General features: G+C 40.5%; 1 protein-coding gene across 6 annotated transcripts in view; it reads right to left on the bottom strand.

The window, feature by feature from the left end:
- Positions 1 to 492: 492 nt before the first annotated feature.
- The window catches only part of PIGN (phosphatidylinositol glycan anchor biosynthesis class N), a 99,854-nt gene continuing 89,696 nt past the window's right edge, over positions 493 to 10,650 (bottom strand). For 4 of the 6 annotated variants that reach the window (XM_019613793.2, XM_019613794.2, XM_019613790.2 and 1 more), the window contains 2 exons: positions 10,248 to 10,300; positions 493 to 1,069 (listed from right to left, as the gene is read on the bottom strand). In XM_019613793.2, the coding sequence (XP_019469338.1) occupies positions 946 to 1,069; positions 10,248 to 10,300 (177 nt within the window). In that variant the 3' untranslated portion in view covers positions 493 to 945. The remainder of the gene's footprint in view (positions 1,070 to 10,247; positions 10,301 to 10,650) is intronic. The other 2 variants (XR_002113027.2, XM_019613791.2) reach the window with 2 other exon arrangements.

Raw genomic sequence — 10,650 nt, 5'->3', positions numbered from 1 at the left:
CAGAACACAAGTGGAAAGGAGAACACGGAAACAAAGAAAAAAAAATCCTCAGTACAGCATAATGAGCATCTCTCTGTGCAAACCACTAGCTCCAGCTGCAGTTTCACGACCTCTTTATGCCGATCTAACTCTAGTCTGTCACTGAAATAAGCAGTCCTAACCTTTCTACCTGCCCTCCATCAGGAGCTGGAGTAGGGAATCTGTCCAAATACTATTCTACAGTTTCTTAATCAGGTTCATTTTCATTTGGATCGATTACCTCATCTGGCTTAGTGCTCAGCCTGCCCAAGTGTCAGCGACGGAGGCAGCAGGAGACCACAGTTTACATTCAGGTTAGCTAAAAGCTTTTGTCTCACAGCAAAAGCTTCACAGCATACCAGTCTTAACCTGTCTCACATACACAGCCTGCCTCAAATTTACAGGCTTGCAAAAATTATACCCAGTTTCAGAGATAGTCAAATGCACATGCCACACTGGCAACATACAAAAATATGCCCAGACTGATTTTATTCATGGTTTAGTCTGAGAGGCGCTTATGAGAGACATGCAATGAAGATAGGACTTTGCAGACTCCAAATGAAAGTATGCACATGAGATAAACAGCTGGCAGAAAAGTTCTAACAACTGGAAAAAAAAAAACCGACAAAAAATGATTGCCTATTTCTTTTAAATAGGACTTTGTATTTGTAGTTGTTTTTATTTTCGATAAAATATGTGCACTTAGAGAATAAAGCCAAGGTTGTTTCACCCCAACTGATGTCTAAATGACAATCTCCAAATACAAATTTCAGTCATAGGACAGTATGATTCTGTCAGCAGTGCGCTCTGATCCAGGATGGGATTTTGGCACTCAAGTCCATTAACTTATATTTACATTACAGAAGTGGAAGTTGGTTCAGAGGAAGCCAGAGGGTGAACTTAAGAGCAGGAACATTTATTGCTTTATCACGTAGAATGGTGCTTAGTCCTTCTGGAAAGTTCAAGTCTCTTTGTAGTTAGCAGCTGGGCCAGTCCATTCATCAGCATCATAAATATGGTCAACGACATCACCAGCACATAGTGGCTAATGCTGCAAAGAGGAGACAGACAGAAAACAGAAAATGCAAATTTGCCAAGTAGAAAGAATTGACTTTAACAACCTCCTGATTTTTATTTTTATTTTTTAAGCTAGGCCTAATTATTGTTCACTTCATATACAACATTTCATACATGCCACTCCAAGAAGATGACTATTATAGCAGTACTACCACATGAAAAACAAGGCCTGTGGCAAAATAAAATGGTGAGAACAACAGAAAATACAACTGAATGTGTACCAAGTGAATAAGAGGTACTGGGTATATTCATTACATCCAAGGGGGTAATTCAATGTATGCAACAAACCACTAAAATTTCTGTTTGCTATAGACTGATAAAGCAGAATTTTGGGAAAACTTGCCATCAGGAAGACATTGCTTGTAGTAAGACAACTCAGATATTTAGGTCAGCCAAGTTGCAAATATTCTAGAGAAAACACTTCTCCAGTGATGAGCAGCTTCAAGAAAACAAACACTATTTTTTCACTCAGCATTTCTAAAAATTGCAGATTTCACTGCTGCAGTAACACAGAGTTTCAAACAGATTAAACAAATTAGTTCAAACACAATATGAAGATGTAACTTCTGGGTGAGGAACTCTTAGGTCACCAGTGGTTAAGAGGATCACACACAGAGATTGTTCCTAACTTGCTCTAACTCTCACACTACTTCCTCAGGTATCTGATGTTTACCAGCATTACAGACAACTATTGGTTCAGACTGAGATTTGACTTTGTAACATTCAGCATTCTGTGTTAGTATCTGAATCAAGTTGGTTGTTAATATAAGCCATTAAAAAATGAGGGTTCTTCCAGATCATGGAAGTGGTCAGTTTCAACCCACCAGCTACAGGCAAGGTTGCTCCTCATCTCCCCACCCCCCAGCTCAGGCTGCCCAGGACATCATCCAATCTGGTCTTGAACACCTCCAGGGATGGAGCATCCACAGCTTCTCTGGGGAACCTACGTCAGAGCCTCAGCTCCCTCTGAGTGAAGCATTTCTTCCTTGCATCTAATCCTCTTTTGAAGTTTAAAACTGTTCCTACTTGTCCCATCAGATCATATTAAAAGTTTCCCTCCTGTTTATATGTTCCCTTTAAGTACTGGAAGGCCACAATAAGTTCTTCTCAGACCCTTCTTTAGGCTGAACAAGCCCAGCTCCCTCAACATTTCGTCATAAGAGAGGTATTCCAGCCCTTCGCTCATCTCTGTGGCAATCTATTCCTCCAGATCTGTTCCAACAGCTCCATTTCTTTCTTGTACTGGGGGCTCCAGGCCTGGATGCAGTACACCCGATTGGACCTCACAGAGGGGGACAATCACCTCTGCTGACCTGCTGGCCACTCCTCTTTTGATGCAGCCCAGATGCAGTTGGCTTTCTGGGCCTTCTCTGCATGGCTGCTCTCAGTGAGTCCTCCCAGTCTGTACTCACGTCTGAGATTGCCCCAAACTAAGTGCAACACCTTCCACTTGGTGTTGTTGAACTTTACTAAGTTCTTAAGGGCCCACTTCTCAAGACTATCCAGGTGCCTTTCAATAGCATTTCATTTTTCTGTTCTATCATTCAGCTTCACGTCATCAGCAATCTTGCTGAGGCTACATTCTATCACACTGTCTATGTCACTGATAAAGATGCTGAAGAACACCAGACCCAAGACAGAACTCAAGGACACCACTTGTCATTGGCCTCCATAGAGCCATTGACCACAACCTTTTGGTTGCCATCTCCCTCATGACCCCGGAATCCATGCCCAACCATTGGCCCAATAGACTTATATGTGTTCAGTCTCCTCAGGTGATCTCAAACTCTGCTTCCATTGAGAGGGATTTTCGCCCCCAACATCCATCTAGAGGTTCAGGAACATGAGAGATGAGAGATGTGGGAGACCTGATTGAGGCAAAAAACTTGTTAAATAGCTCTGCCTTCTCCATACCTGCTGTAGCCAGTTCTCTCTTCCCACTTATCAGAGGAGGTACACTCTCCTTGGCCTTTCTCTTCTGACCCATTTACCTACAGAATCCCTCCTTGTTATTCTTTGCATCCCCTGTCAAGTTCAGTTCCATCTATGCCTTGTCTTCCCAAACCCTTCTGTACACATCCAGACATCATCCCTGTCTTCCTTCCAGGCCACACGTCCCTGCTTCCACTGCCAATGCATTTCCTTCCCACATCTCAGTTTGACCAATAGGTCCTTGTTCAGCCATGCCAGCTTCCTGTCTCCTCTGCTTCATTTCAAAATACATGGGAACTGAGAGCTCTTGTGTTCTAAGAAAGGTGTCCTTAACGAGTTGCCATCTCTGCTCATTTTCTTTATCCCTAAGGACAGCTGCCCAGGGAATCTCCCTTATTAAATCAAATGAATCAAAATCAAATCAAATTTCACTTTTTTGAAGTTCAGAGTTCTGACTCTGCTCTTTGCCAGGCCCATATTCCTCAAGATCACAAACTCAGCCAGGGCATGAGCACCGCAGCCTGGACTACCTCCAATCTTAACCCCTTTAATAAGCTCCTCTGACTGGTAAGCACTAGGCCCATAATGTTTCACTTCTGATCGGTTTGTCTAACATCTGGACCAGGAACCTCCTGGATTGCTCACAGCTTGCCATGTTGCTTTTTCAGCAGACATCTGAAATCCCCTCATTAGTTCTGTTAATAAGTCCAGCCAGTTTGCTGCCCAGAGCACTCTTGCCCCACCTGGTCATGTCTGCCCCTTCCAGCATCAACATACTCAGCATCTTGAAGGTGTTTCTGAGATCACAACACTTCAGCCTAGAGTTTCAGATGAAACATTGCTGCAGTCATCTGCATCAGAGCATCCAGAGCCACTAGTGTAGATGTTTGTTCATTCCTGGGACTACTGAAGAAACTAGGCACTCTGACATGAGAGGTATCGATGTCTCCACTATTTCAAAGCAGATGGTTCCTTAGGACAAGTAGGGTAACTTCAGATTTGATGAAGCCTGAGTTTATTTAGAAAAAAGGATTGCAAAGAGTACTTGCAGGTTTAATGATCTGGAATTTCTGCCTGAGGACTCATTCTGTTTGACAGTTCAGTCACAGAAGAGCAGTAAAGCTCGTAACTGATGCTATCAATCCTCACGACCCCAAGATTGTGACAATCTTGGCACTAGCGTAGCGTAATTTAGTTCTGTGAAGCAGAGAAGCACTGGCTCTTAACAAAGCTTGGCCACTAACCAGTGTGGGAGAATAAAAGTAATCCAAAAGTTCACTAATGAGCAGGAGCTCTTCTGCAGCCAAGATATAAGCAACCAAAGAAACTGGTCTGAACAAAGGGTGGAGAATGCTGAAAGTAACTCGACTCATGCTATAAGATTCTTCTGTTTCTGTTGAGTCTGATTACAATCCTCTCACAAATACCTTGCTCCAAATGCATACATTTAAATAATCAGTCTCAAAAATCCACCAGCACAAATATGCCCACAACTCAGCAAGCGCAGTCCACCCCAACACCCTGCAGCTTGCATCTGTCAGCTCTCACCTGTATGCAGTGAAACTGACAATACTCCCTGCCGTGAATGAGTGAAGATTTAAATTGTCAGACAGTAGCCATCTTTCCTATGTCCCTTTCCTACAAACATCTCCATCTCTAGCTCTAGTTAAGCAGAGCAGCACAGCTACAGGAGCCCAATGCTCACTCTGTTCTGTGGGGAATGTACAAAATCACACAGCAAAAGCATGAAACTGTGCACACACTTTCAGCTGGATGGTGCACTTTGGACTTCACAATTCACAATGTATTTGTGATTGTCCACGTGTTTTGTGCACAACTCCCTCCAGAACAGCCCTTGGAAGTTCACCTGGGTGTGCTGCAGACTCTGTCCAAGTTTCAGTGCTCTATGGGAAAGGACGTAATGCTGCCAACAAAGTCAATCCTCACTGCAGTTGTTTTCACGGTGTAATGTGCCCCGAGGAACTGTACAAGCACTACAGGCACACAAGCTTGCATAGTATTAAGGAAACAACCACTCTGATGAACAGCTGTGTGGTTTAATATATGATGCACTACTGTTAACATCTCAGCTTTTCTATTCACATGGCACCAAAATTTTAGTTTTTCACATAGGTAAAAACAATACTTACATCCTAGCTTGAAAACGTGAAATCTGAAAATCTTAAGTCAAATGAGGGCCCTACTTTTATTCCTACAGGTACTCTGAGACAGCCATCAGAGGATAAGCTGTTGCTGAAGGCTTGCTGCCATCAGCACAGTACTTACACAGATATCTGATTTCCCCTCTGCCCTTCAAGAAGCTTTACCAGATGTGGGTGCTCATCAATTATATGCAGGGACATAGAGGGGTTTTCTCAAAGTAAAAAGTCTCTGCAAATTCCACTTAGCTATCTGTCAGGGACGGGTCCTCCAGGCTTTTATGAAGAACAGAGTGCCACACACATTTTTCTCTTGCTATACTCCACAAGGTTGAATAGCTACACTCCTTTGTCAAAATATCAGGCATTCAGAGTAAAGAAAAATGTATATATTATGGCAGAGAGCACAATTAGAAGCAATTTCAGTCAACTTGTCACGTAACTGCAAATAGCCAGCATCTCTGGGGCTATCAGCAACTTGTACCGCAGTGCCCGCAGGCAGCTCTGCTTGGTAAATTAGTTCTCAGGCTGGGGTAATGCTGTAATTAAACAAACAAAGCAAGATTCTTACAGGTACACACCACAACAGCAGTGTGGAAAACTTGATCCCTGGACAACACACAACAATCTTGCCTGGATCTGCAGTTACAGCAAAACGGGTAATTCTCAAAAAGAAACTTCCTTCATCAGAATTCAAATCTCAGCTAACAAAACGGAGTGTGATTCTAGGCTCCTGTCAAGTTTGACCCATGTGGATAAAGGGAATATATCAAGCACAGTGGAGCTGCAGCAGGGGCAACTGTTATGAAGGATGAGATGGGCAGGGAAAGGGAATGGTAAAAGAAACAGTAGCTGGTGTAGGGGAACATGGACTAACTAAGGTAAGGCAGCACCATTCAACAGAAGGGTGACTGCTCTACATATGGATCAAGGTAAGCAGACAACATTAGTGCTAAGAAAATCTGGTATCCCAGAGGCCTATTTTAGTCACAAGTAAGTAGAAAGAGAATATATGAGGTAATATCCTCTCTTGGCTTTGCTTGCAACAGCGTATATTGGTAAGATGTACCAATCCAAGAAAAGAAGAATCAAATATCACTAGAAAAGGAGCAAAAGTAATCTTGCATCAAACCATGCCTCTTCTCTCAAGTCAGGCTAACTTCTATGATGGCAGACCCGACTGAAAACTGGGAAGACAGAGTAAGTTACTCAGGACTGAATTAGAACAAGTAGAACAAAGTAACTCACACAAGGACTCTTTCTAGAAGAGTTTGAGGACTTTATCTTTACATGATGTGCTGCTTTCATTAACTGCTTGGGTTGGAGGGGACCTTAAAGCCCACCACCAACCTGATGCCATGGGCAGGGCTGCCACCACCAGCTCAGGCTGCCAAGAACCCTATCCAACCTGGACAAAGCTTCTCTGGGCAGCTGTGCCACTGCCTCATTTTAGAGCTTGTTGGTAAACACTATTTTCCTCCAAGACCTAAGACCTTTGTTTTAATAATCAGACCTAGAACACACCTATCACAAAACTGAAACTGTTTCTACTATGCAAAAACATAAACAACTTTATCTATGCTTTATCTAGAAGCTTTATGTCCACTGACCTTTGAAACTGCAGAAGTGCAGTTCAGATTGTACTTATCTCTATATCTTCCAGCAACTGATATAAAAAGATTGGGAAATCATGTCTGGATGAAACTATATAATACTGTCACATAAAGAAGTTTCAAGAGTTTATCTTTACCGTCTGTTTAAACAGCTATCTACAAACTGCACATACTATACAGCTATAGTATGTTTTAAAGGCTATATACCTCAATTTTTAGAGCTAGATAGATAAAACAATTTTTAAGCCATAGAGAAATCTATTTTAGCGGCAAAGAAGCTGAAAAGCTATCTATTCCATTTATCTGTTATTCAAAAATATAAGAGTCTGTTAAAACTTCCCATGATCATGTACTAAATACTAATAAATCAAAAGTATTGGGAAGTCTGCATTATTGTATCTATGAAAAGTAACAGTGAGTTCTTCTACAGCTTATGATACAATTTAGGGTTACCTCAAAACATACAGGTACAGGGTAAGGTTAGCAGATCTCAGAAGCGTGCATAACCAATTGCAATGAATTCTACGTTCACTGCAAGATTACAGCCTGTTCTTACATCTACACAACAAAAAACTCTCTGAAAAATAAGTCCGTGCTGATTTTAGAACCACCATTAAGCAGAGGGGCTTGAACACTTTCTAAGAAGCCATAAATAGTTATTGTAGTTCATAATTTCCTGAGAAGAGGAAATCAATGGCAGGTTTATGATTTGCTGAATGTGGTACTACACGACTGTATGCTAGGTGTACTGTTGTTCAGCATTTCATTAATGACCTGGAAGAAAGGGAAAAGTAAAAATGTCTTGCCATTGACAGTCAATACTTGAAAGGTATGCTATATTCAACTGGAAGAATAAAGACGTTGTTAAGGCAGATATGAGGCATGGTAGACTGAGATGCAACAGCCAGGAGTGAAATTAAAAGACAAAAATGTATCAGTTAAGCAAGCATAAACTACTTCCAAACAATAAGAGAGATCCCCTAGGAAACAAAACACTACCATAAGATAGTAATGAAACTTCTATTTTTTTTCCCTGAGGTTTTTAAAATCAGATTTTACATATGAAAATAGTGAGCACTGCTATTGAAAAACCCAGGTATTATCTAATGAGCATTTCCTACTGAACTTGCATATTCTTACTGAGAGTACATTCAAAAATTTTGAGGTGTGGCAGTTAGAAAATTCAGAGAATTCTATCATCACAAAAAAGAATGAGTGGAAATATACATCAGAAACTTTCCAAATGCAAGATATACAGCCTTTCAGAGGACTTCAAAGGAACTAATCTCTTGCTATTCACTAGGCAACTAAATTGCTGCTTTTCCACTCTGATCTCAATGATCTCGTAAAGTAGTAATCTAAAATGAACCTGAAAACTGTATCCCCATCTTATCAGTGCCATGAAGGAAAAAAAAAAGGAAAGAAAATGGAAAAGAAAAAGCTGTCAAGACCCGTCCCTAAGGGTGCTTCTATTCTTTGCTCCACGAAATTCCGCACAGGTTTTGCTGAGATAAAAAATGGCTGGAGAAAAAACAACCACCATTTCCTTAACCGACTCAGTCTTCTCAGGAAAATTTTGGCAACATCTAAAATGTCAGCTGTGAGGGGATATTTTCAGACCTTGCTGTCAAAGCAACAACAGACAACACTGCAAGAGGAATGCCACAGAGCTGTCACAGGGGCTGTAAGAAGAGGACAGGAAAGAGCCATGTTAGTATCTCTCTCCCACTGATTTTGGGAATTGCCCAAAACCCCAAGAAGCTCATTTTTCAGGAATAAATAAAAAAGAATCTTCTACTGTTGCCTGCTGATTTTGCAAAGCTTGAAGATCACATGTTAACAAATGTGCTCAGGTTCAGGGGTCAGAATGCTGCTCATGCTAGGGAAGAGAGAAACTGCTTCAGTTCTGCCTAAAGCTTCACCTCTTTTCTAATGCAGCCAAGTCAGCTTTAACTCATGTTCCCACGCACACACACAATATACATAAAGAAACTACAGTATAATAATGCAGGTTGTGAAGTCAAGCACTCAAAAATGAATTAATGACAAATTTAAGGCTGCCAGAACATTGTGCATTACCACATTAAAAATTAATCACAAACACTTTTTCAAAAGAATTCTTTCAACGCTTTCTTCAGTGCTCAAACACACATTGAGAGGCAGAAATACATATGTATGTAATAGGCTCCCCTGAGCTCTCAGGAACAAAGTGTACCTCCAGCTGAAACAGATTCAACAATCTATCCCAGGTGTAAATCACTGCACTATGAAGACTGTACATCAGAAACAAAGTTTTTGGTTACTTGTGACTTTTTCGTTTTTGCTTGTCAACTCCCAATTAGAAAGCTTCTTGCTCAGCTAAGCATAGCTCTTCTGAGGTCTTTAATATCCTTATTAAACTACACAGGAATTCAGCCAAAGGATGAGGCCAACTGACTTACCACAAACTGACAGCAAGAAGGAAGTGTGATGATGTTAAAGCACTGTTTCCATTATTTGACCTAACTCAACCTCCTCCCATTAGGAACTCTCAAAACATATAAGGAGGAACTTCAATTTCCAAAAGGAAACAGGCAGAACGTGTGGATGCATGTTTGTATACGCATGCATGTGCCTGAAGAAGCACAGGGCTCAGCAAAGCACAGGGTAAACACAGACCATACAGATTATTAACAATGAATCAATATTCAATTTCTCTTTAAATTACATTTTCAAATTACCAGGTTGGCTGGATTATTCTGTATATATTCCCTTCTAAATTTATTACAGAATATAATCTATTCCCACAACTCAGGGAAGGAAGTCTGAAATCTATTTGTTATTTCTGTGCAATCACAAATAGAAATGCATACCTGATGATGTATGGTGTAGGACTTCACTATTCAGAACGCATTCACTTGCTATAACTGTGATTTATATGTTTAAATGCTACAGATTTATTCTCCCCGAGCTGAGGGTAGAATTAATTGAAGCATTGGCACCCATCAACATACTTGCAAAATGTTCATTAATTCATGGTGGATCTTATACAGAAGTTTAACCAGATTTAAGATAATTAACAACTTTGATAAATTACGACTTTTACAGTAATTAAAACTGATTACAGTGCAAATCAGTAATTAAGATATTTTTTGTGTAATTATTGTTCTTTAGGAATAAAACAAGTACAGCTGACAGGATTTTTTGCCATGCTAGATTAATTGCCTATTCCATGTTGCTCTAGCACAGATTTTAAGACGAGTTTTAGCTGGGGCTATATCTACATTTGTATGTGGGTGTACGTGTGGAACACTTGCATGCATGTGCATCGTTTTAAGTACAGGGATCATCACTGAAGCATTTGATTAAGGGGAGTAATTGGAAAAAATTACAAAGAGTTCGAGTAGATAAACAACAATATTAACCTCTGAGCCTTCTCAAAATGCAGCAAAGGCAAAAAATACTGTACCTTGTTCCTATGTCAAGCCAGCTTCCATAATCTTTAACCAAAAAGAAAAAGTGCTAGGAAATAAAACAACTTTCATTAGTACATCAACAGTGCAAAATTCAAAATAAACTCAAAACCAATGTTTTCAGGTTGTTTACTCCAAGTTTCTAACTCAAGTGGAACAAGGACAGGACCTTTCCAGGAATGCTCATTTGGACCAAACAGAAAAATACTCCAAGAGCCAGAAACAGACTTAACATGGTATCAAGTAGGAGCAGCTAAAGATGGACCGAATTCTCTCTCTGTTTGCAAGAAGAAGAGATTACCACCAGATAATCTCACATTACCATCAGATAATCAATAAGTCAGTCCACCTTGATGATTAAAATAACAGGTTCCCAAAGAACAACTAGTATCAGAAAGG

The sequence above is a fragment of the Meleagris gallopavo genome, chromosome 3, assembly GCF_000146605.3.
Source record: "Meleagris gallopavo isolate NT-WF06-2002-E0010 breed Aviagen turkey brand Nicholas breeding stock chromosome 3, Turkey_5.1, whole genome shotgun sequence".
In the NCBI taxonomy this organism is placed as follows: Eukaryota; Metazoa; Chordata; class Aves; order Galliformes; family Phasianidae; genus Meleagris; species Meleagris gallopavo.
The sequence above is the reverse complement of the archived record's forward strand: the minus strand, read 5'-3'. Positions and strand labels throughout refer to the sequence as shown.